Source organism: Arabidopsis thaliana, chromosome 4 (assembly GCF_000001735.4).
Source record: "Arabidopsis thaliana chromosome 4, partial sequence".
Lineage (NCBI taxonomy): Eukaryota > Viridiplantae > Streptophyta > Magnoliopsida > Brassicales > Brassicaceae > Arabidopsis > Arabidopsis thaliana.
Window position 1 is genome coordinate 18,288,735 of NC_003075.7, and position 24,615 is coordinate 18,313,349.

Here is a 24,615-nt window from a genome sequence, read left to right on the forward strand (position 1 = left end):
TGTATAAGTTGGATTTCTTATACAAAGATACATGACTCAGCCTTCCGTTACAAATAGTCGGAACCAAACTAAGAATTTGCTCCATAATCTCTTACTTGTGGCATTAATTAGTCATTTGAACGTCATTTCTATTAAGTGGAGAGTAAAAGTCTGATGCTAAAAAAATAATCGATTTACTTTCGCCTTTGTGTCTCTTTGTATCCCCACCACCTCCTTATCTAGTTAACCGCGTAACGAGATGGACGGGCACAACTATATACATACAAGACGTGTGTGTGTGTGTTCATGCCTATATAATAGCTAATGTTCTTGTAAGTTATAACTCGAACAAGAAACAGTAAGAGAACTTATAAATAGAGAAGGCTATATGGGGAATTGTGCACTAAAGCCAAAAGTTCTGTCAGAAACCGGAGCTCCGGCGCCGGAGGAGCTCAAGGATTCACTTCTTGAATACCATAAGATGGACGCTGCAAAATCTCTTAGCAACTTGTTCCTTCAAGTAAGTCACTATAAAATTAAAAACAAGCACAAGAAATTATGATGTTATATTAAGTTATGTTATTCTTTGTGTCTCATTTGTGTTTTCTTTTGGTTAATAGGACAAGGCAGATAAGATAACGAAAGAAGACGAGAAGATCACACCGGAAAAGATACCGGTTACTGATGATCTGAAAACAGCTTTGGAGGAGGAAAATACTCCGACCAAAGAGGCAAAATCTCCGGCAACAGAGACAAAGTATTCGGTAACAGAGAAAAGAGCTCCGGCTGACAAGAAGATAACACCGGAAATGATGCCGGTTACTGAAGATCTGAAAACAGTTTTGGAGGAGGAGGCAAAACCTCCTGCAACAGAGACAAAAGCTATGGTTGATGATCAGAAGGTGAAGAACGAAGTGGCCGTTCGTGAAGAGAAAATCATTGACCTCGTGACTGTGAAAGAGAACGAAACAGAGGCGAAAACAGAGTAGGTGGGAAAAGAATAAACACAGTGAAACAGCCTTGAAACGCTAGTTTCTGCGTTCTTGATAGCAAAATGCTTGTTTTTGTTTAGATTATATTTTTCCTCGATAGATAAACGCAAACGCTGTATTCTTTATATGAATTGAAAACTTCAAATTTCCTATTGACCGATCCGTCAACCCAAAAGAATGTCAATGTAAGAGGCTACGAAGAACGTGTTTTTCCGTTTTCGTTTTCTGCGATTGCGTTTCAAAGAGAATGCATGCGTAAATCGGTGCCCGTTACAACACTTTCGAAAGTTTTGGTTTGGACTTTAACGGGCCGATACGGGCCGTATTATAAAAAATTTGTAAAATAAGCAACAGTTTAATGGACCGAACTTCGTCGATCGAGATCTAACGGGCGAGTAAGAACCGGGTCGGAAATACGGATCCGGATTCTGAGCATTAAATTGTGAAACAACTAACTCGACAAACCTTTTAATTGCAGCAATTTAAGAGGCCACCGAACTCTCGCGCCTCGACATCTCAATTATACATGTAGTGAACAGCCAATAATATTTAGCCACGTGTTCATAGTTTGTTGGTAGTTATAAACTTAGACTAATAAACTCGACCACTTCTAACCACCACCGGTTCATGGACGACCGACCTGACCTACGAAAGTTAAAGTGAGTTCTTTAATAAATGTGAGACCAAACGAAGAATTTTTGTTAGCATCAAATTAAGTCCAAAACATGACTTTTATTGATTTCATATGATTCAATTATAAAGCAGATCAGATAAGTGATGTGTAACGAGGATGAAGACATTAATTGTTATGGCGAGTTCGGTATAATAATTCGAATTTTATCAACAACGTCCAACCAGATTTATCCATAATGGCTTTAACTTCAAGTTTGAACCATGATGATGTGAATTATAAGAAGAAGAAAAAATCACAACCTCGCATAGTCATATATTCCAAAAATAGAGAAAGTGAAAAGGACATCTTAATTATACATCATGTATTTTTTCTTTTTATCCATAGCTAATTGACGTGCTTTAAAACCGTGAGAGTGTTATATGCCAGTCATAAATTCCCAGCAAATAAATCGGCCATGCAAGAAAATTTGAAATCAAGAATCAAGGGCAGTGAATTCAGTAACGTGTCAATTCTGACAGTAATTTTTTCTCTCTTTTTTTCAAAAAAAAAAAAGAAAATAATCGCATACAAAACAAATTATATGGCTATTTTCTGTTAAATTTTATAAATGATAGTAATTTTAGTCAACCATAATTTAAAATGTGATTTTGTTTTAAGAATTTTTCCCTAAGATGGCATTTCAGTCAACATTCATATATGGTATTATATATAATGAAAATAAATAACTTTCTTAATTTCACGAAATGGAAAAGTTTAGTATAGAAACAAATCTTTAGTCTCTTAATTTACTGGTGGCAGCAATAAAAGGGATATTAATATCTCTATCTACTTCTCTCAACTGTAACTGCCCATATATGTACCACTCCCTCGAGAGTATCACACAACATAAACCCAATCTCTCACTCAGACTAAGACAGAGTCAGAAACAATGGCGAAATCTCCAGAAACAGAGCATCCGAACAAAGTCTTTGGTTGGGGTGCTAGAGACAAATCCGGTGTTCTCTCTCCTTTTCACTTCTCTAGAAGGTTTCCTTACTTCTCATCACTTCTTCTTGTTTCTTTACCACCTTTTTCTTTTCCTGTTTATGTTAAAGAAATCTAAATTTGGTCCGAGATCTGTTACAAAGTTTTGCTGTTCGTTTCTCTGTTGTCTCTGATGATTGGTCTAATTTTTACTCTGCAGAGACAATGGTGAAAATGATGTGACAGTGAAGATCTTGTTCTGTGGAGTTTGCCACACTGATTTACACACCATCAAAAACGACTGGGGATACTCGTATTACCCAGTAGTTCCAGGGTAATCTCGAAACAAAATTTCAAACAGAGATATCGTATTTAACAAGTTTTCTATTATATAACAAAACCTTGTATATTAATTAGGCATGAAATCGTTGGGATCGCTACAAAAGTTGGTAAGAACGTGACTAAATTCAAAGAAGGAGATCGTGTCGGAGTAGGAGTGATCAGTGGCTCGTGCCAATCTTGCGAATCTTGTGACCAAGATCTTGAAAACTACTGTCCTCAAATGTCTTTCACATACAATGCGATTGGATCCGATGGAACCAAGAATTACGGTGGCTATTCGGAGAACATTGTGGTTGATCAACGGTTTGTTTTGCGGTTTCCGGAGAATTTACCGAGCGATTCGGGTGCGCCGTTGCTGTGTGCTGGAATCACTGTGTATAGTCCAATGAAGTATTATGGTATGACTGAGGCAGGGAAGCATTTAGGGGTTGCTGGACTTGGTGGGCTTGGTCATGTTGCTGTTAAGATTGGTAAAGCTTTTGGTTTGAAAGTTACTGTCATTAGTTCTTCTTCTACGAAAGCAGAGGAAGCCATTAATCATCTTGGTGCTGATTCGTTTCTTGTCACAACTGATCCTCAGAAAATGAAGGTAACGAGAGTGATTTTAAACTTGGTCCAATCCGGTTCAGTTCAGAAAGTAAAGAGAGTGACTTTAACTTGGTTTTGTTTTGTATGGAAAACTTAGGCTGCAATTGGAACAATGGACTACATTATCGATACGATATCAGCAGTACATGCTCTGTATCCGTTGCTCGGTTTACTCAAAGTCAACGGAAAGCTCATTGCTTTAGGCTTACCTGAGAAGCCTCTCGAGCTACCAATGTTCCCTCTTGTTCTCGGTAAAGAAAAAAGGAACATCAGAAAACTTTTTTCTGCAATATCTTTTTTCGTGTAACACAAGTTAACTCGACTTACTGTTTTTTAGGAAGGAAAATGGTTGGAGGAAGTGACGTGGGAGGGATGAAGGAGACACAAGAGATGCTTGATTTCTGCGCTAAGCACAACATTACAGCTGATATTGAATTGATTAAGATGGATGAGATTAACACTGCGATGGAGAGGCTTGCTAAGTCTGATGTTAGGTACAGGTTCGTGATCGACGTGGCTAACTCCTTGAGCCCTCCATGAATGATCCGGATCTAAGAATTGAGCATTGAGGAGGCTTTAAATCTATGTCATAATCTTGGTGTTTGTTTGTGTCTCTCGAGTTATCTTCGTTTTCTGCTTTCGGTTTGAGAATCGGTTTCTTCTCAGACAAGTTACCTTATTTCGTTGTTTTCTTCTCATGTTCTGTTTCCTGAGAGAAACTCTTTCTGATTCCAGATAAGACTTTGATCCATTTTCAGTTTGCTAATAATATAAAGATGGGTCTAAAACCTAAACAGCTTTAAACTCTTTATGATTTTAAAGAATCTCAATATGCAGAATCATTGGATTGTGATCATTTAAACATGAGCGTTTATTAATTGATATGAAAGTTACTATCAAACTATTTTGGGAGACGGAGCCGGAGAAGAGTCGCCGGAGTTTGGATTCTGACAAAAGCCACGAAGGACATTAGCTTCCTCAGGCGTAAATCCGAGAGAAGTGAGCATCGCCGGCCAGCAATTGGTGGTGATGATGTCTACGGATTCGCAACAACTAACACCAAGTTTTGTTTCACCGTTGAGGAAGAAGAGAACGATCTCGTTGGTGCATGATTTCAGCTCGTATAATGCGTTCCAGCATTCCATCAGTCCTCCACTTTGGAGCCTCGCAGCTATGTTGGTTGATGACTCCGCTGGGAGATCTCTACCGGAGACGGTGGTGTTTAGGAGGATGATGAGAAGTGTGACGGTGGAGAAGAGGAAAGTAGTGTTCGAAGCCATTGGTGTGGTTTTTGTTTGGAATTTTAGTGTGATTAGACTAGCTTGTGATGGTTTGGTATTTATAGTGTGTTTGTGGAAGGATTTGTTGTGTTAGTGGATATTAAAGAGTAATTAAAAGGTTTATTAGTGGGGAGGGATAAGTGAAAGTAAATGATTAGTGGTGGATGGTGCGATTAAGGCTTCTGATGAAGATGAGTAACAGACAATGCATACGAAAGGTTTTACTTTTAATTTAAATATGTATTTGATGCAGCAAGAGCAACAAAAGTGGCTGTAGTTTAGTGGTAAGAATTCCACGTTGTGGCCGTGGAGACCTGGGCTCGAATCCCAGCAGCCACATTCTCTTTTGGTTTTTTGAAAAGAAATTTTTTTGGGCCTCCAAACTTTTAATTTTAAAGCGTTTTAAATGGATCTCCTTTGCAGATAATTAGTGGCCCACTATACTTTCCTAACAGCCCATATATTGGTATCTTTTTTTTTTTTTCCACATATATTGGTATCTATATATCTTATCTTACACTTTACCAATATTTTCATACTTAATCCTATGAAATTCTAGTTTTTCTGGTTATGGCACTAACTTAACATATATATTTTATATTTTCAATGTTTTTAAGAAAATGAAAATAGTAAATAATAAACAAGAGTAAATAAAAGAAAGCAAACAAAAAAAGAAAATAGCAACTGAAATGAGAAACAAGAGCCAAGAATAATTAAAGAAAAGTACGTAAAAGTGGTAAAAATTAAAATAGAGTTCAAAAAGAAGTGACTAAAACCCATACTACAACTCTATAACCTCGTTTGGGTCTCGCTAGTTGGAACTTTGACTTTTGATGGCTCAATCATTAGGATTTATGCCTAACCTTAATTAGTTAACTCCTATGATTGGATGATCTAATTATAATTAATCGGTAAAGGCACTTTTATCATTGGAATTTTAATTAAATAACTGCGTACCTATATTAGTCGTTACATGTGATTACTGTATCAGACTATCAGTGATAAACATAGGTTTTTCTTTTTTCTTAACATAACAACATGGAAAGAGGTTAAGCGCCAAAAATAAAAAAGACTTTCTAATCGTAAAATAGCTAGTAGCTACCGACAGATTGTGAGTGCGAAACACACATAACACAGTAGATAAAATAATTGAAAAGTAGTTAAAATAGTTCTCTTCTGTTTTTTTTTTGAACCAGTTTTAACACGAAAGAAAAAGACACCAGTCATTGACCTATCATAATAATATACACAAGATTTGGCTTATTTAAATGTAATCCCGAAGAGCGAATATTAAATACTCCTCTGGATAGCACAATAATTCGATTCTAACAATAAATTAGAATATATTGGGAAAAGTTTAACAATAAATTAGTACTAACTTTTTCCTGTGGATAGCACAATAATTCGATCCTAACAACAATGCCTGTCTATTTTAGTCGCCAGTTTCAAAATACTGCAATACAGTGAAAACATTTTAAAACACATGCTTCATCTTATCTTTTTGGCTATTCTTCACAGTGGTAAGTTTCCGTCGGTGCCGATATTATATGTTTGTGCTATTAATTAATCATGAATTGTATAAATTTCCAGATTTGTTGGTGGAGCCTTGTAGGCCATCAAAAGCTTTTGATTTTTGAACAAATAATGGCCCATATATCGACCGACGAATATTTGTACTCCCATGAATACAACAATCTAGTTTCAAGTAAAAAGTGTTCAAAATATTTCAGATTTTTGTATCGTAGTTTTAAAAGACTAAACCAATTGTATAATTACATTTCTATTTTCCAGCTGCTTGGCCGGCTGATATGGCAATTTTTAGCAACATTTATATAGGAGCGTATTGTATATTTTTGTTCACCTGTGGCTATCTTGTATTCATTTTGATAGAAAGACTAACTTTGTACCATTCAAATAATGATTCGGTTATCATTTCGCCATCAAATAATCGATTTATACCTAATACTGCGAAGATAGAGACATTTTAACAATACTATTTACGATAGTTCGGTAGAATATAGTAATCTATGCATTGATGACATCGTCGGCTCTAATCAGCTTTTATAATGCTTATTAACATCATTATGGCATATTCATAATTTAATCGAAGTAACCTAGTTTATTTTAATGCATTTAGATCAATTAGATGGGGGAAAAACTATGTGATCTTTCAAATGTTGTTTGTTCAAAGCAGAATGATTTATGTGTTACGAATTCGCCAGAATAATTTTAATTTAGCCAACCAAAAAAAACATAATTTGTAAACTTTTTCCACGTTTTAAACTATTTGTGAAATGTCTCCAAAATGAAAGAAAAAGGTTATGCCACCGACAATATTTTCTACCTTGTACAAAGAAACAAATTGTTTATTCAAAGTTGGTTTGGAAAAGATACTGATCCAACGGTCACGGATTTGAATAACATTGTTTAGTTAATACAACCAAATTATTCTTATGCTATGTGTACCTACTTAGAAGCTTACACAGAAAAAAAAAAAAAAAAAAAAACTTCTAAACTTTGGTTTTCTTTTTTTTCCCATCATTTATAATATTCACGTGTTACATAATAATTTGGATGTATATAATAAATGATCCAATAATTAACAAAATAAATCTGATCATCCAATCATAATAAAGTTGCGCATACTAAACAATATTTTATTTTCCTAAACACAACTTCTTTGATATATGGATTGGTCGATAAGAATAATAAGATATGGGTTTTAATAGAAGACAATCAATCTTCAGGGGCTTTCTTGAAATTACAGCGTGGTAAAAAACAATGACATCAATCTGGACCCGATCACGAGGACCCGGATCCGTATCGATAAACAGTGTAGCTTTCACTACCCCATTTTCCCAGAAACACCTCTCAAAAATTTCTCAAGAACTTGTATAAATATCTCAGTTTCGTTCACGCAGTGTCTTTTTTATTTTTGTATTTCTTTTTTCATTGTTCACCAACTCCTCTTGAAGGTGGGACAGAGTCCAGCTCCACCACCACCATAGCCATCGCGTCGTTTTCTCCGGGACCCACTTATTTCGTGACGTTTCTCTCTTTGTATATACATACAATTGTTTTCAGTCTCAATTTGCTGTCCACATTTTAACACAACTCTATCTCAGGGGTGGTGTCTGAATCTCGTCTCTCTCATTCCTATTTATCCCAATCTAATCTATCACAAACCCTTCCACATTGCTTTTGTCAGTCTGTAAAATTCTCTTTGAATCAGTGAATCACTCACTTAAATCCAAAACAGTTTTTTTTTCTTTCTTTCTTTATTTGCTTGTTGTGGAATCAATAGCTGTCTCCGGGAAAATTCGTTTTTTTTCTCCTTCGGGATCTCTTTTTTTTTTTTTTTGGTTTTATTTAATAATTATCCCCGAGCCAACATTTATTGTCGATTCGGTTTATTTCGTCTCCTTCGTCTTCCACTCTTACTAGTGCATGCTCTGAATCTGTATGTAATGGGAGTTCAACAGTCTGGATCCATTATCCTAGCCGGGTCGGGTCAAGGTCTTTGAGTAAGAGAGACAATTCGTTTTGATTCGGTGTAGAAGACATCATGAATACTGGTGGTCGGCTCATTGCTGGCTCTCACAACAGAAACGAATTCGTTCTCATTAACGCCGATGAGAGTGCCAGAGTAAGAATAACTTTTGTATGAATTTGTGACGAAAAAAGTTTAATTTTTTCTCTTTCTTTGGGATCTAGATTATGAGAATCTAGATGGAATATTTTGATCTGAAATTGGAAGTTTCTAGGGAGTAATGCCGCAACCCACATGTTCTGTTTTTTCTTTTTTCTTTTCTTCAAGTAGTGTTGCATGATTCATACGTGTCGGCAGAGATGTCCTGAGAACCGAATTCAATGTTGTAGCAGTAGCAATAAGTTCAAAGAAAGTCCATTTTTTTATATTACTAATTCTGTTCTTGGTTTATTTGAGCTGGTCTTTATTGCATTTCACCTGGATTCAGATACTAATAACTGTCTCAATTATGTAAAAATGACAACTTTATGAAATTCAGTTTCACAATTATGTAATTCATAATCGATGAATGTTTTCTTGAGTCTTTATCATCTTTAGGATTTGATTAAGATGCAATTTGATGAAAATACTAAAAAGACTCATGTGTTCTCATTTCTCTATGTAGATACGATCAGTACAAGAACTGAGTGGGCAAACATGTCAAATCTGTGGAGATGAAATCGAATTAACGGTTAGCAGTGAGCTCTTTGTTGCTTGCAACGAATGCGCATTCCCGGTTTGTAGACCATGCTATGAGTATGAACGTAGAGAAGGAAATCAAGCTTGTCCTCAGTGCAAAACTCGATACAAAAGGATTAAAGGTAGTCCACGGGTTGATGGAGATGATGAAGAAGAAGAAGACATTGATGATCTTGAGTATGAGTTTGATCATGGGATGGACCCTGAACATGCCGCTGAAGCCGCACTCTCTTCACGCCTTAACACCGGTCGTGGTGGATTGGATTCAGCTCCACCTGGCTCTCAGATTCCTCTTTTGACTTATTGTGATGAAGTGAGGAATCCAAATTGTTTGTTTTCTCTGACAATGTTGTTGCTTAGATGATTCTTTTTCTTATTAGTCTATGTGTTTTCAGGATGCTGATATGTATTCTGATCGTCATGCTCTTATCGTGCCTCCTTCAACGGGATATGGGAATCGCGTCTATCCTGCACCGTTTACAGATTCTTCTGCACCTCGTATGTGTTTACTTTTATGATTCCTACAATTTTTCTTCTTATATGATTTGGTCACCTTCTAATGAGTTATGAAATGGTTTTGTTTGTTGTTTTCAGCACAGGCGAGATCAATGGTTCCTCAGAAAGATATTGCGGAATATGGTTATGGAAGTGTTGCTTGGAAGGACCGTATGGAAGTTTGGAAGAGACGACAAGGCGAAAAGCTTCAAGTCATTAAGCATGAAGGAGGAAACAATGGTCGAGGTTCCAATGATGACGACGAACTAGATGATCCTGACATGCCTATGTAAGTTGTTAAAATCTAACAAAAGTTCAGATGAAATGATGCTCTGAAATTTTGTGTTCAATGGTTTTGTTTTCTTATTGTTGTTTAAACATTTTTCGTGCTAATTCAGGATGGATGAAGGAAGACAACCTCTCTCAAGAAAGCTACCTATTCGTTCAAGCAGAATAAATCCTTACAGGATGTTAATTCTGTGTCGCCTCGCGATTCTTGGTCTTTTCTTTCATTATAGAATTCTCCATCCAGTCAATGATGCATATGGATTATGGTTAACGTCAGTTATATGCGAGATATGGTTTGCAGTGTCTTGGATTCTTGATCAATTCCCCAAATGGTATCCTATAGAACGTGAAACATACCTCGATAGACTCTCTCTCAGGTAACATAAACCTGAAAAGTTCTTGTCTGCAAATATTCATTTTTTACATTCCCAAAAATTTTTGAAACTCTATTTCTCTTACATAAGGTACGAGAAGGAAGGAAAACCGTCAGGATTAGCACCTGTTGATGTTTTTGTTAGTACAGTGGATCCGTTGAAAGAGCCACCCTTGATTACAGCAAACACAGTTCTTTCCATTCTAGCAGTTGATTATCCTGTGGATAAGGTTGCGTGTTATGTATCAGACGATGGTGCAGCTATGCTTACATTTGAAGCTCTCTCTGATACAGCTGAGTTTGCTAGAAAATGGGTTCCTTTTTGTAAGAAGTTTAATATCGAGCCACGAGCTCCTGAGTGGTATTTTTCTCAGAAGATGGATTACCTGAAGAACAAAGTTCATCCTGCTTTTGTCAGGGAACGTCGTGCTATGAAGGTTTTCTTTGCTGCTTTTTCTCTTTCTGAGTATATCCTATCATAAAAGTGTTGTTTCAAGAATCTGATTTACGTTTTTTGCTTGTTTGTTTGTTGCAGAGAGATTATGAGGAGTTTAAAGTGAAGATAAATGCACTGGTTGCTACTGCACAGAAAGTGCCTGAGGAAGGTTGGACTATGCAAGATGGAACTCCTTGGCCTGGAAACAACGTCCGTGACCATCCTGGAATGATTCAGGTAATGATGAGTTTGATTGAATAGGCAAAAAAAAAGCGGTTTTTGTCCTCTTCACTTTGTTTTCCTGGATCTGTTAAATTGGAATGAGCACTCTAGTTCTCAATATATCTTCAGACCGAAGCCTTTTTAAGAGATTTTGTAAATGACAGGTGTTCTTGGGTCATAGTGGAGTTCGTGATACGGATGGTAATGAGTTACCACGTCTAGTGTATGTTTCTCGTGAGAAGCGGCCTGGATTTGATCACCACAAGAAAGCTGGAGCTATGAATTCCTTGGTAAGTATAATGTGTTTCTTTATTTATGAATCTCTCTTTTCGGAGCCCTGACTTCTCATAAACTAAAACTCATCTTACTTCTTCTTGAAGATCCGAGTCTCTGCTGTTCTATCAAACGCTCCTTACCTTCTTAATGTCGATTGTGATCACTACATCAACAACAGCAAAGCAATTAGAGAATCTATGTGTTTCATGATGGACCCGCAATCGGGAAAGAAAGTTTGTTATGTTCAGTTTCCGCAGAGATTTGATGGGATTGATAGACATGATAGATACTCAAACCGTAACGTTGTGTTCTTTGATGTATGTGTCCTTATCTCTTTTGCTTTGTTTCTGTTTATGTTTTAGTGCTTTTCCTCTTTTCTCATTTGATATTGTTTTGGTGTGGAAACAGATTAACATGAAAGGTCTTGATGGGATACAAGGACCGATATATGTCGGGACAGGTTGTGTGTTTAGAAGACAGGCTCTTTATGGTTTTGATGCACCAAAGAAGAAGAAACCACCAGGCAAAACCTGTAACTGTTGGCCTAAATGGTGTTGTTTGTGTTGTGGGTTGAGAAAGAAGAGTAAAACGAAAGCCAAAGATAAGAAAACTAACACTAAAGAGACTTCAAAGCAGATTCATGCGCTAGAGAATGTCGACGAAGGTGTTATCGTCCCAGGTAAAAAAAGAAGGAAAAAAAAAACATTTCTTATTTGGTTTCTGTCTTGTTGAAAGTCTAAGTAGATCCTTTTGATTGTTAGTGTCAAATGTTGAGAAGAGATCTGAAGCAACACAATTGAAATTGGAGAAGAAGTTTGGACAATCTCCGGTTTTCGTTGCCTCTGCTGTTCTACAGAACGGTGGAGTTCCCCGTAACGCAAGCCCCGCATGTTTGTTAAGAGAAGCCATTCAAGTTATTAGCTGCGGGTACGAAGATAAAACCGAATGGGGAAAAGAGGTAGAAAACATTACAAAGTTTTTCAACTTCTGAAAACTAGAAAAGTTCTTGTGATCTCATTCTTGCTGATAATCACACGCAGATCGGGTGGATTTATGGATCGGTGACTGAAGATATCCTGACGGGTTTCAAGATGCATTGCCATGGATGGAGATCTGTGTACTGTATGCCTAAGCGTGCAGCTTTTAAAGGATCTGCTCCTATTAACTTGTCAGATCGTCTTCATCAAGTTCTACGTTGGGCTCTTGGCTCTGTAGAGATTTTCTTGAGCAGACATTGTCCGATATGGTATGGTTATGGTGGTGGTTTAAAATGGTTGGAGAGATTCTCTTACATCAACTCTGTCGTCTATCCTTGGACTTCACTTCCATTGATCGTCTATTGTTCTCTCCCCGCGGTTTGTTTACTCACAGGAAAATTCATCGTCCCTGAGGTAACTTAATGATAATCTCTGCATTTTCGGTTTATATTACTCAGTTTGGAGATGTTCTAAATGTTTTGTGTTTTGCTTTGACAGATAAGCAACTACGCAGGTATACTCTTCATGCTCATGTTCATATCCATAGCAGTAACTGGAATCCTCGAAATGCAATGGGGAGGTGTCGGAATCGATGATTGGTGGAGAAACGAGCAGTTTTGGGTAATCGGAGGGGCCTCCTCGCATCTATTTGCTCTGTTTCAAGGTTTGCTCAAAGTTCTAGCCGGAGTTAACACGAATTTCACAGTCACTTCAAAAGCAGCAGACGATGGAGCTTTCTCTGAGCTTTACATCTTCAAGTGGACAACTTTGTTGATTCCTCCGACAACACTTCTGATCATTAACATCATTGGAGTTATTGTCGGCGTTTCTGATGCCATTAGCAATGGCTATGACTCATGGGGACCTCTCTTTGGGAGACTTTTCTTCGCTCTTTGGGTCATTGTTCATTTATACCCATTCCTCAAGGGAATGCTTGGGAAGCAAGACAAAATGCCTACGATTATTGTGGTCTGGTCTATTCTTCTAGCTTCGATCTTGACACTCTTGTGGGTCAGAGTTAACCCGTTTGTGGCTAAAGGGGGACCAGTGTTGGAGATCTGTGGTCTGAATTGTGGAAACTAAGATCCTCAGTGAAAGAAGAGCAAAGGAGTTTGTGTTGGAGCTTTGGAAGCAAATGTGTTGATGATGATGCAAGTGTGTTTGTAGACGAAGATGTGCAGTTTTTACTTTTTACGACTTGTTAAACCTTTTTTGTTACCCCTAAATTAATTCTTTTGTTATCATGGTTATACTAATAGAATTGTTTGTTTTTCTTTTTTACATGTACTTTTAGTTATTCCGTAGTTATTGTATAATACTGATAACGATCATATATACACACTTTGTTAATAATGGATTTTAGTGTTGTTTTACACCTTCTTTGTAAATTAAAACTTGTGTTAAACGATCATTTATATTTAAATCCGTCTGTTGCGGTGTGTGTGTGTTACGGATATAACTGTTTCAAAATTGTGATGTGATGTAGATAAAACTTTTTGTTTTGAATGTTAAATTAAAATGACCGATTTGTAAATTTGTTCGAAATTTCTTTTGTTCATATTCGATCACAGATCATCACACATGAAAAAATATGATTGGAAAGAACTGTTTCAATAGTAATTTAGTAATCTTAGAATGATTTTACTTAACCTGATCGAACGGCTGCGAAGCCACCGCATGTCCCACAGCGGATGATGATGCGATTGAGATGAGAACACGTGGAATGCGGCAAAAGGGCCCCAAGACGTGTTTATTCCTTATCGATACCGGAATGGCTTTGCATGGACCCCACCAAATCGTATAATTGAAGTCAAACGCATCTCTCTCTCTTCAAAAAAAAATGGAAATTTTGTAAACCACTAAACCCCACCATATAAGTAACAGACAAAGTCGCAGGAGTCGTTGGATCAACCAAAACAAAGATTCTGAAACTTGGTCAATAGTTTTGACGGTTCCGGATCGTAATTAAAATATACTCGGTTCCATTGAATCAGGCATGGTTTATTAACTTTCCATATTATCTTCCTTTTGCAAAACCGACATTGTAGTTTCCTTTTTTCATTATTTCCATTTTCTTTTAAAGGGTTTTCCTTTTTGCTTCTGTTATATAAAAGACGACAAAACGAAACGATACAACAAAAAACAACAACAATACACGTAAACGTGATCAAAGTGGTCAAAAAGGAGACAAGATAAATTCGATCGACAATCAGATATTCGAAAATGATCAATCAAATGGAGAAGATTTGTTTTTCTGAAGACTCGGGGGTTACGTTTTCGGAGACGGAGATTGAGGCGGCGGAGCAGCTAGTGCAGTTGAGCGAAGAGGATACGTTGAGCTGTAGCAGCGGCACTGGCTGTAGCGTTTCGACCGGTTACGACGGGTGTGACGGGAAAGGATCAGAAGGCAATAATACGAACATACAAGATGATGTTGTTAGTTCAAAGGTTAGAGATCATATGGCCGAAGAGGCGCAAAACGACGGCGTGTGGAGGATCAAGAATGTTACGAACGGACAGAGTTTTCTGAAGGCGATGATGGAGACGAGGACAGGCATACATAAGAAGAAGAAGTTTCGGTCTCTTGAGAGCATCTACAGAGCGACGAACGAGATGACGAGAGATTAATTAGTCTTAAGGGGATCATGGCTAAATAACGTTTAATGACGTTTGTTAGAAGCGTGTGTAATTATACTATATGTCATCGTTTTCTATGGTTTTGTAAGTAATGTACTAGTATCTATTAGCGTTGAACCGGGAGAAGGTGCTAGAAGAATTGACGCTTTGCAATAATTTTAACACACATTCTTATTTAAACATTAATGCCCCTGTTATAAATTAAGGTAGACGTAAATGCATTTTGAAATTACATCGATAGTTATAGATACTATAGTGTTCACCCTTTTTTTCCCAACAATTGTGTTCAATGTTGATACTATAGTATAGATGCCAACTTTTTTCCTTTCCATATAATAACCAAAATTCAGGACCATGATAAATTTTGGACAGTTTGCGAAGAGGCAGATATTTTCTTAAAGAAATATTTTTAAAGCGGTTACATGATTAAAATCGCAAGCTCAAAGCTTTGAGTTTGATCTTATATATAATGTCAACTGGTGAAGTTTAATTAACTCGCATGCATACAATCTTACAATCATGTATGGATTCTCACATATCATACTGTTCAAACTTCAGTTTAATAATCTTGTTATACGTACATAATATCATGTTTAACTCGCACGTACACAATAATCTTTGTATGGATTCTCACACCAATTATCTAGAAGGATAGTATAATTAATAACTAACAAAGAATAACAAGTCACATCTTCCTACTACAGAATATATCCTAACGTTCATCAACTATTATCATAGTTAGTTACCTCATTAAAAATTATATCACTATCACATATTTACATATAACCTTTTTTTTACATATAACTATTTATTTATTTCATGTAGCATCTTACTTTCATAATTTCACAACTAAAATCACTCTAAAAGATTATAAATTAATAATAGGGTTTTGTGCAAAAAAAAATTAACTCATCAATTTATACAATTTTATCATCTATTTCTAACAAATGAAAAAATTAATCTTATGAAATCTAAAATAATATGCAATATGATCTTTATTGTGTTTGTTATAGTTAACTTGAGTTGTGTTAATAAAGAAAATGCTCTCAAAGTAAGTATTTATCTCAGCGCTTTGTTATAAGCCCGTTTTGATACCCAAAGAATACACCAAATATTATGGGCCGAACTAAAAAGCAATCAAGCCCATTATTTACTGTTAACATCTCGATTGTTCTACTGACGCACCGAACCAAAAAAAACAAAATAGATCTCCACCGTTGATCGTGTCAGGGAGGACGAAACCCTAATCATCGGACGCCTCTTCTCTCTCACTATATAAAGACCGCATCCTCTACTTCTTCATAATAGGAGCCTCTGTAATTTTGTAGTAGTCTGTCCGATTCTTCTCAACGATTTTTGTATTCATCGAGTCAATTGTTCCTGTGTTTTCATTGATTAGATCTTGTGAATATAGTCTTTATAGCTTTGGTTAGAGTTTTCTTATTGGTTAATGATGATAAATCCAAAGGCTTGTTTTTCAAACATTCGCAGTGGCCGCCTAAGAGCTTTCGCCTTTCGCCAGGCTTGAGAGTTAATGCTGTTTTATCCTTCCTTGGATGTCTGAAACTTTTGTATCTAAACCTGTATTGTTTTGTTTTCTATTAGGGTTTTAGATTTGGGACTAAGTTATTCAATGTCCCATTAGCAGAATTGATTTCTCTTAGTGCTTAATAGGATTGAACAAAGTCCCTCAAATCTTGATCCATCTGTCACTTTGTCAGCAGTCTTAATTGGTTTCTTGCTGATCATTATATGATGGGAAATAACATATAATCTCGATTTTGATTAATTGGTAGAATTGCTTAATATTGGTCGATGAGGATAAGATGAAGGCTTGTTTCTCAAAACATTCGCAGTGGCCGCCTAAGGCTTTCGCCTTTCGCCGGGCTTGAGAGCTTATGATGTTTTTATCCTTCCTTGGATGTCTGAGACCAATTATGTTTTAGTTAGATGATTGTTGCTGTTAGTTTTCGGTTGATGAGGATTATATTAAGGCTTGTTTCTCAAAACATTCGCAGTGGCCGCCTAAAGCTTTCGCCTTTCGCCAGGCTTGAGAGCTAATGCAGCTTTATCCTTCCTTGGATGTCTGAAACCGATGAATGTTTTAATTCTCGTTTTTATGTTTTTGTCTGTAAGAAAGATCAATGATGATAAACTTAAGGCTTGTTTCTCAAAACATTCGCAGTGGCCGCCTAAAGCTTTCGCCTTTCGCCGGGCTTGAGAGTTAATGCAGCTTTTATCCTTCCTTGGATGTCTGAGATCTTTATTCACTCTATCGATTATCTTGTCTGTTTAGGTTATTCCTTCTAGTAGATTATTATCGTCTATTTTTTGTGTTGAATTTGCAGGTAATTTCTTGGTGGTAGCTTCTTCGCTTTACTGGCTTTTGGAGAAAGAGTTCCTTACGTTTCCTGTAATTTCCTTTAATCTGTAAAAATCATTGTCAGATTTATTTACAATCTGTAAAGAGTTCTTTGTTGTAAACAATTTTGTTCATTGGTGATGAAATTTTGTTCTCATTATGAATTTTATTTGTGATGAAATACCGTGATTCCTTTATTTATCAACTTTGAAAGCTTATTACTGAAAACTTTGTTTGAGCTTCAAAGAATCAATGATCTCTGAAAGCTGTAATCCACATTCAACAAATAACACTCTTATATACAAAAAAAAAATACTCGAAATTTAGAAATTCTATGTTTACAAGTTACAATAGTTAGGAAATTGTAATTTCAAATCAAATAAGCTAAAAAGATGTTATTATTAAAATGTTCAGACGAATTAAACCGGACCTAATTTGCTTGGTCTTTTGGCCGCTGACCTTGTCTGATTGATCGGGATTTTTGTACGGCGAATCAAAATCCACCGAACAAACCGGAAGGCTAGGATGCTCAAGCTTTACGGATTGACTTAGAGAGAGATCGATTTGAACTGTGTCATTTTGAGCATGGTTTCTAGAAGAGGCTCCGAGACAAAAGCGATTGTCTGTGTCCTCACGGATAGAATTAGGATCTCTAATCAATGGGTTTCGCATTTGTCTTTCGCTGGTCTACTTGGTGTTGCTGGTTTCGTATTTGCCCAACAGCACGGTCTATTCCGCAACTTAAACAACTTAAAACTCTTCTCCGGTAGAGAAAAAGACTCCGGAGACGATTCTTTTCTCGTACCTGGCCTTCAAAATCTCGGAAATAACTGCTTCCTCAACGTCATCCTCCAGGTAATACTTTGAATTAATTCTTCTTTGAGCTTGCTTTTGATCTTTTTGTTATAAATCTTTGGATTGTGGATTTGACTTTCAGGCTCTAGCGAGCTGCAAAGATTTTAGGAGTTTTCTTCAATGGGTTCTAGAGGATGCGAGAGGTTCGTTAGCAGGAGAACAAGAGGAACAGCTTCCTCTTACTTTTGCTTTGTCTGCTTTATTACAAGGTATAATTGTAGTATCTTGTGTTGAAAGTTGGTTTATGATAATGAGAGTAATCTTTTGTTACTTGTTACCATCAGAGCTCGGCACAGTTGGAAGTAGACGATCTGTATCTAACCCTCGTAAAGTTATGGTGACATTGACTGACTATGCCAAAAATTTCAATTTGACAAGCCAACAGGTTAAATTTATATTTCTTCTATAAGACCAAAAGTATACTTGAGTTGGTGGTCGTCTTCTATGAGCTAATGATCTTGTTGAAACATAGGATGCAGCAGAAGCCCTTCTTCATCTTATATCTTCTTTGCAAGAAGAGATTGTAGTTTGTTATCGCCCTAGCCAAAGTAGTAATCTTTCGGATATACTTTTCTCTCGCAACTTGAGAATGCTTGCGCCTAGTGAAGGCCTCCATGGTTTGATGGAGCTCAAGAGATGGCATAAACATTTGCGTGGACCATTTGATGGGATTCTTGGTAGTACTTTAATGTGCCGAACTTGTTCATCTCAGGTAAGGGATTAGATTTCTCAATCTCACCAGTAAAAAGTGGCTCTTGCTATAGTTAAATACTTTTTCCCCATGTGATATTTTTTGCTTTTTTCCAGATTTCTTTGGAGTTTCAGTTTTTTCATACTCTGCCTCTTTCTCCTTTACTCCATCACGGTGGTTACAACATTGTATGTTACGGAAGGTTCATTCTCTTGTTGCTATATTGTTTTGCTTTTGGCAATATGAAACTTCTCCAGAAATATAAGAATTCTCAATATATTTTTCCTTTTGGAATGCTCTTAGATGTCTGGATGCACTTTGGAGCATTGCTTGAAGAAGTTTCTTAACACTGAGAAAGTTGAAAACTACTTCTGCTATAGATGCTGGCATGGTGCTGCACTGAAATATTTATCTGTGATAGGAGCAGCTGAGGTAGTTAATCTCTCTCAGCTTTTAATGTTATTGTACTTTTCCTTTGTACATGCTTCGCGACTCTATTTGACCCGTGTGTCCTGGAAACGGTTTCAATCAGACGGAAATCGAAAAGCTCAGGAGCTGTGGCGGAGAGGACCAATGTGACTGTAAAACTTCTCTTCATCTTCAAAGAATGCCTTGGTCAAATAGCTATTCCCATATATTGAAACAGTTAATCATCGCCCGTTTCCCAAAGGTATTTGCTTACTCATTGAAACTAGACGTGAAAGTAAAGTTGAATCCATTACAATATCAAAATCTCTTTTCTTTTGAGTCCCATTTTGACCCTGTCTAGCTAAATTGTTACAGCTCCTATGCATTCAAGTGCAACGCGCTTCGTTTAACATGTTTGAGGAATTCAAACTGTCGGTATGAGTCTTGTTATCTCTCTTTCCTGTCTACATTTCATGTCTCGAGTTCTATTCCTTCTAATCTCAGTTCATCTGTATAGGGACATATCGCATTTCCACTTGTCTTGAACCTCTCCTTGTTCACACCATCTTCAATAGGCGTAAACATAGAAGAAAGGATTGAGATGTCGTCAGAGTACCAAAAGCCAGAAGCATCAAAAAATCACGGCATGTACAGGCTTGTAACAGTAGTGGAGCATTTTGGTAGAACCGGAAGCGGGCATTATACTGTATACAGAAGTGTGAGAGTGTTCTCACAAGAGGAAGAAGAAGAAGATTGTGATGAGGATTTGAGCTGGTTTAGTATATCTGATTCAGAAGTTTGCAGAGTTTCAGAGAGTGATGTTCTTGGTGCTGAAGCTAGCTTGCTCTTCTATGAAAGGCTTTGATAAAAGAGAAATTAATTTAGAGCTTGGTTTTCATTGGATTGATCGAGTGTTCTAAGGTTTCTTTTCTGCACTTGGAGAAATTAGAAGATACGTGAGTGGAGTTGTTTTTGAATATATTTTCGCCTATAGCCAAACACTACTAAAATAACCTTGTAACCAAACACTCTTTTAGTTCCAGGATTGTGTTATAAGTAAATCCAAACAGTCCTTAAGCTTCCTCGATAAGTCGATATAATGTGGCGCGCTCATTAGAATCAGTTTCAATTATATCTCCGCCAAACCGATGTAAATTGATGGGTCTTTTTTTCTTTAAACCAAACCGAACCGAAATTTCTATCTATTATCCATCCTATCTACTTTTACTCCAATACAGTTGAGTTTGTTTGCCTCGATACTATAGGAAGAAACCCCCATCTAATCTCTTTCATATCCACACAATTAGAATCCGCTTATGTTGTTCTTTGGGTTTAAATTATCAAATGAGTTAAAAATATATACGATGGAAAGTGGAATAGCCTACAATAAAAGTTGGTAAAAGATGTTTTTACAAATACTCAACTGTGGATTGATGTTTTTAGAGGTATGTTATATACAAATGCTCTAACATATGATTGCAGAGCACACACATGCATGGAAAAAGGGTTGCTTCATGAAAGATTCAAAGGTTGGGAAGGGGCAGTAAACAGAGACAGAAGGTGAAGAAGATCAAAGAGCATATTTACACACTGATGATTTGTTCAGACCTGTACTTCACTGTAGTTACCTTCTGATGATTTGTCAAAATGATCTTCAGGTTCTAGACACATGCTTAGTATTTACCTTTCCTGTCAATAAAAACACGCAGAAAGTGTTTGTGTGACAATTAGTTGAATTTATTGTAAGATATAATGATATCAATAAAGGAGTTGTAAGAAAAGGATTCCAGATATTTTTTAGACTTTGTTATCTTTAGTAGTATTGATTAGTCGTACTTACCTGTGGAATGATTATTGTTCATGAGTTTCAATGCTTTTGAAGCTTTATTTTCTTTTCTAAAGGCTCCATTTCCTGCAAATCTTTTACTACAGCACCAAAGCTTACGCTGTCTCCATTAGCAAACTTTCGCGATGAAGATAAGCCGAAATCAAATGGTCCCCGTGATTCAGCCTGCGTTGTCAGATTCAAATCCAAATGGTAAAACATATCTCAACTTATTTGCCCAACTCGTGTATTTTGTTACAGCAAATATATAGTCTTAGAGAAATGTGAAGCAGAGACCACACAGTTAGAAGAACTCTCACTTACCCACTTGATTCCTGATAATCCGAGGCTGCTGTCTTGATTAAACACCGAGGAACCCAATAATGGTTTTGCGGGGTTCGATTCATCAATCTGTTTCTCCTTCTCAACTTCTCCACTTACCTGCCAAATTTTCATATCCCATAACCATGAGTTGCAAGTTCTAAACTTCTGACAATAGCAATATCGGAAATGTTTAGTGATAAAATAAAATAAACACGCAGCATAACTTGAGAAACATTTAACCTGATCGTGAACCTTTGGTGTTATTGTGGTACGCTTTCGAAATGAAAATGCATGGCACGTATCTTCTGCATCGAGTATAGACGAATGTGACGACTCAGGAAGAGGGGCATGGCAAGGAGCTCGACGGTTATCTGTTTGGTTCACGAGGAAAGCATCTAATGAATCAGAGATTAGAGGTAATGGTGGTTGTTTGATAGCTCTCCTTGTTTCCCATGTTTTGTTACAGTCACTAATCCTTCCTTCTCCTAGAATTGATGCTTCAGATAGTAAGCCTCCTATACTTCCAATAGACTGACCATTATGAGCTGGTTCTCGTTCATTGTTCATATGCCATCTGTCTTGTAAAGAAGCCTCAGAAAATAGACCTCCAATGCTTATGTTAGTAAGATTGTCTTCCCAGAGAGTTGCATTTGCATTCCCTGCGTTTGAATTTTTACAATGATTTCCAAAGTTTCCCTTCAATGATACTTCTGAAAGCAAGCCACCAATACTTAGGCTTGTTAATCCATCATCCCAAAAAAGCAATGTCGGGCCAGATCCATCGTTTATCTTATTCTCCTATATAAACAAAAGTAGTCATGATCTCAGGTATACTGTGATATAAGATTTGAATCCAAAACAAGAGAAAAAGAAAACATTATTTACTGAGCATACCGTTGACTCAACTTGTCCATCATGCGGTAAGTTTTCCAAGGGAGGTGTGTCAGTCACTTGATTTGGAGAGGACAGCATAGTCAATGGGTTCTCTGAACCTAACATCTGCGTTCCTGTACCTGGAGTTGAAGGAGATGGCGGTTCATTGGTTTTATTTTCAGTCGCAGAGGACCACCCATACCTAAACGAAGTAACAAGAATCGTCAAACGTGTCTACGCTTAGAAATTTGCTTCAAAAGGTGTATAGATACAAACCGTAAGCGGAAAATAAATGGAGCTCCAATAGCTTCATAGACATTGCCTGTAGTGATGTTGCTGTTTGCTACCCATTTATGACCAGAAGCAAGTACCGATGTATCATAAGGGTACAACGTGGGATCTCCACGAGCAATCTCTGAGCTGCCCCACTTACTGTGAATGCGTTGAAGCACTGAAGAAATCTTCTTCCGTGAGCTAAGAGTGAGCTCCAAGTATGGGTGAAAGCCGTCCTATGAAGTAACATAAAATAATAAATAGAACTCTTCACCAGAATATATATAAACTTAGTGCAAGTCTTGTGGTCAGATCTTCAGCTCTACCTTTTCCAATCCTTCACGGGTATGAGCATCCAAAGGAAAGAGCTGCAGCTTCATTTTTCCAGAACGTGGAACGTCCTTGCTCGAATGGATATCAAGGACAGGTACTTTTTGAGTTTGGTCTTCAGTATGTATCAGCCTTTGCTCTTGAGAAGATGAAGGCTGAGCTGAACATTTATACTTCTCCTCTTTTCCACTATTATGTTTTCCTGATATATGAAAAATCCAATTACAATGCCAAAAGATCGTAGTTTAAGACTATGAGCTAAGATATTATAACATAAATTATGATATTCAACTAGATTACCAACAACTAATCTTGTGGTAAACGCCTTTGATCAAAGTGAAAATTATTTAGAAGATTTAACAAACTATTACCAGATTGATGGATATTCTTAGTAGTTGTTTTCATAGACTTCTTGGCTCTGGTGAATTTTCCTTTCGCTTTGATCTCCTTTGAGGACTCAGTTGCAGTTTCAGTCTTCTTTCTAGCCATTCTGAAAAAGAAAAACAAAAATTCGGTATCAAAACTCAAGAGTCAAAATATTCTTTTCTCCATACTATTTCACAGAGATTTATAGCAAAACCTCCAAACACAGATTCAAACCCTAGAAATCCAAGTGTCTCACATATCTAGATTCATCCGCAACCGAACGAAACTTAAAAACAAGCCCAATTAATCTACAAATAAACTCATACTTGTTAATCAAACACAATTACAGTCGCAGAAATATAAAACAAAATTTCAATATCCAGATCTAAACCCAGAAACTCAAGCGCTTTTCCAATCTCGACTTAATCAAAACCGAATGAAACTTAGAGAGACTAATTAGATTCGGATTTGACATAAATAAACACAGCTATAGTCCAATTATTAAGTTGTTCGGAAGATTTTACGAAAATTCAAAAAACAAATCTCAGACTCATGCTGATCGGAACCCTAGAAATCGAGCCAAACTTCCAAACCTAGATGATTCATCCGAACGAAAAAAACAAAATCCATAGCATGAAAAATCAATCAGTCATGAATAAATTCAAATTGAGACCAGAAATCACTCTTAGATATACAACCTAGAGCAGAAATTCTCCAATCAAGCAACAGATAAACGATCGGTGGAGAAAAGTCAAGAGATAAGCAAAGAAATCGCAAAATTCAAAGTCTCTGAGAGAGATTGTAAACGGTTAAATATCACTGATCTAGTCTAGGACGCGAGGGGAAAAGCTTACTAAACGAGAGCAGACGGAGCAAGCAGAGGAAGATCTTCGAAAAGAGAACGACGACGAATCAGAGAGAAAAATCGCCCAGAGAGCAGAGAGGAGTGAAATAACCAGGCGGGAATTTTTTCGATGAAAATTTGTTGGAAATAAAATTCTCCCTCCATTGGCTTTTCCATATACCGTGTCGTTTTTGCGAAAGATTATTTTAAGGGTAAATTCGACATTTAGTAGAGATTGGCAGTTGGTTTGTTTTTGGGCCTACAAATGTTGGGCTGTTATTTTATCCTAGTCCACTAGCTTTCTTAGCGCATTGTGGGATGTGTAGTGGGCCAGAATACACAAATCAGGTCTGATCTAGTCACGTTAAAGCTAAGTTAGATATCAAAATCGGAAACAAATATAACCAATCTTGTTAGTACATAACCAAAATCGGGTTAGTCCATAACAACATTTCTAAATGATTGATAAGACCATGATATATGGCCTAGTGGTTAAAAAATATATAAGCTGCTTCATACTTTGACGTACTAAGTAGGAAAATAAAATGTCAAAACATGAATTAATTTGAAGATATAGCAAAGTCATTTGAGTTTCTTTCGCCATAAATTATCTAAGGTTTTTAAAATTGAACTCTCTTCTCGAAGTGACTACTTCTCCTTCTGAAATTGATTTTTTGTCAAGTACCAGTACGACGTCATTTTCAAAAATCGTATCCATAGTCATGGTTTTTGTTTTCATACGATCTATATCATT

General features: G+C 36.8%; 7 protein-coding genes and 6 non-coding genes across 19 annotated transcripts; 11 read left to right on the top strand and 2 right to left on the bottom strand.

The window, feature by feature from the left end:
• The first annotated feature begins 35 nt into the window (after positions 1-35).
• AT4G39320 (microtubule-associated protein-like protein) lies at positions 36-1,276 on the top strand. The gene is made up of 2 exons (NM_120092.4): positions 36-499; positions 600-1,276. The coding sequence occupies exons 1-2, from the start codon at positions 368-370 to the stop codon at positions 966-968; spliced, it is 501 nt and encodes a 166-aa protein (NP_568057.1). The 5' UTR covers positions 36-367; the 3' UTR covers positions 969-1,276.
• A 1,207-nt stretch (positions 1,277-2,483) lies between these two features.
• On the top strand, positions 2,484-4,284 carry CAD9 (cinnamyl alcohol dehydrogenase 9). 2 transcript variants are annotated; one of them, NM_001036735.2, is made up of 6 exons: positions 2,484-2,631; positions 2,789-2,902; positions 2,986-3,499; positions 3,596-3,749; positions 3,836-3,856; positions 3,972-4,284. In NM_001036735.2, exons 1-6 carry the CDS (start codon positions 2,534-2,536, stop codon positions 4,004-4,006), a joined length of 936 nt encoding a protein of 311 aa, NP_001031812.1. In that variant the 5' UTR covers positions 2,484-2,533; the 3' UTR covers positions 4,007-4,284. The 2 variants fall into 2 exon arrangements, with proteins under 2 accessions (NP_001031812.1, NP_195643.1); NM_120093.5 differs by having other exon boundaries at positions 3,836-4,284.
• A 110-nt stretch (positions 4,285-4,394) lies between these two features.
• On the bottom strand, positions 4,395-4,778 carry EC1.4 (Egg cell-secreted-like protein (DUF1278); the record flags this gene model as incomplete). Its single annotated transcript, NM_120094.1, has 1 exon — positions 4,395-4,778. One exon carries the CDS (start codon positions 4,776-4,778, stop codon positions 4,395-4,397), a length of 384 nt encoding a protein of 127 aa, NP_195644.1.
• A 267-nt stretch (positions 4,779-5,045) lies between these two features.
• On the top strand, positions 5,046-5,117 carry AT4G39345. The gene has a single exon. It is a non-coding gene; the product is annotated as a tRNA-His (tRNA).
• Positions 5,118-7,653: 2,536 nt separating this feature from the next.
• On the top strand, positions 7,654-13,458 carry CESA2 (cellulose synthase A2). The gene is made up of 13 exons (NM_120095.4): positions 7,654-8,424; positions 8,933-9,319; positions 9,402-9,504; positions 9,601-9,790; positions 9,900-10,166; positions 10,254-10,599; positions 10,698-10,835; positions 10,985-11,110; positions 11,201-11,413; positions 11,505-11,775; positions 11,858-12,054; positions 12,137-12,487; positions 12,572-13,458. The coding sequence occupies exons 1-13, from the start codon at positions 8,344-8,346 to the stop codon at positions 13,154-13,156; spliced, it is 3,255 nt and encodes a 1,084-aa protein (NP_195645.1). The 5' UTR covers positions 7,654-8,343; the 3' UTR covers positions 13,157-13,458.
• Positions 13,459-14,040: 582 nt separating this feature from the next.
• Positions 14,041-14,890, top strand: AT4G39360 (uncharacterized protein). The gene has a single exon (NM_120096.3). It carries the CDS (start codon positions 14,297-14,299, stop codon positions 14,699-14,701), a length of 405 nt encoding a protein of 134 aa, NP_195646.2. The 5' UTR covers positions 14,041-14,296; the 3' UTR covers positions 14,702-14,890.
• Positions 14,891-16,156: 1,266 nt separating this feature from the next.
• AT4G39361 lies at positions 16,157-16,276 on the top strand. The gene has a single exon (NR_142411.1). It is a non-coding gene; the product is annotated as a snoRNA (small nucleolar RNA).
• A 97-nt stretch (positions 16,277-16,373) lies between these two features.
• On the top strand, positions 16,374-16,476 carry AT4G09845. The gene has a single exon (NR_142308.1). It is a non-coding gene; the product is annotated as an other RNA (small nucleolar RNA).
• A 45-nt stretch (positions 16,477-16,521) lies between these two features.
• AT4G39363 lies at positions 16,522-16,641 on the top strand. Its single transcript, NR_142412.1, has one exon. It is a non-coding gene; the product is annotated as a snoRNA (small nucleolar RNA).
• Positions 16,642-16,680: 39 nt separating this feature from the next.
• Positions 16,681-16,802, top strand: AT4G39364. The gene has a single exon (NR_142413.1). It is a non-coding gene; the product is annotated as a snoRNA (small nucleolar RNA).
• A 48-nt stretch (positions 16,803-16,850) lies between these two features.
• AT4G39366 lies at positions 16,851-16,970 on the top strand. The gene has a single exon (NR_142414.1). It is a non-coding gene; the product is annotated as a snoRNA (small nucleolar RNA).
• Positions 16,971-17,400: 430 nt separating this feature from the next.
• Positions 17,401-20,235, top strand: UBP27 (ubiquitin-specific protease 27). 3 transcript variants are annotated; one of them, NM_001204036.1, is made up of 9 exons: positions 17,401-17,927; positions 18,010-18,136; positions 18,212-18,312; positions 18,400-18,639; positions 18,735-18,806; positions 18,922-19,050; positions 19,151-19,321; positions 19,402-19,461; positions 19,544-20,021. In NM_001204036.1, the coding sequence occupies exons 1-9, from the start codon at positions 17,658-17,660 to the stop codon at positions 19,889-19,891; spliced, it is 1,518 nt and encodes a 505-aa protein (NP_001190965.1). In that variant the 5' UTR covers positions 17,401-17,657; the 3' UTR covers positions 19,892-20,021. The 3 variants fall into 3 exon arrangements, with proteins under 3 accessions (NP_001190965.1, NP_568058.1, NP_001320167.1); NM_120097.3 differs by having other exon boundaries at positions 17,470-17,927; positions 19,151-19,288; positions 19,544-20,235; NM_001342538.1 differs by having other exon boundaries at positions 17,504-17,927; positions 18,735-18,820; positions 18,922-19,288; positions 19,544-20,108.
• AT4G39380 (TSL-kinase interacting-like protein) lies at positions 20,120-24,014 on the bottom strand. 4 transcript variants are annotated; one of them, NM_120098.3, is made up of 9 exons: positions 23,872-24,010; positions 23,023-23,141; positions 22,648-22,853; positions 22,325-22,557; positions 22,070-22,250; positions 21,416-21,973; positions 21,176-21,292; positions 20,867-21,037; positions 20,120-20,715 (listed from the first exon to the last, which is right to left on the bottom strand). In NM_120098.3, the coding sequence occupies exons 2-8, from the start codon at positions 23,138-23,140 to the stop codon at positions 20,894-20,896; spliced, it is 1,557 nt and encodes a 518-aa protein (NP_195648.1). In that variant the 5' UTR covers position 23,141; positions 23,872-24,010; the 3' UTR covers positions 20,120-20,715; positions 20,867-20,893. The 4 variants fall into 4 exon arrangements, with proteins under 4 accessions (NP_195648.1, NP_001329849.1, NP_001329848.1 ...); NM_001204037.1 differs by having other exon boundaries at positions 20,420-20,715; positions 21,176-21,340; positions 23,872-23,990; NM_001342540.1 differs by having other exon boundaries at positions 20,292-20,715; positions 23,023-24,014.
• Between the last annotated feature and the right edge of the window lie 601 nt (positions 24,015-24,615).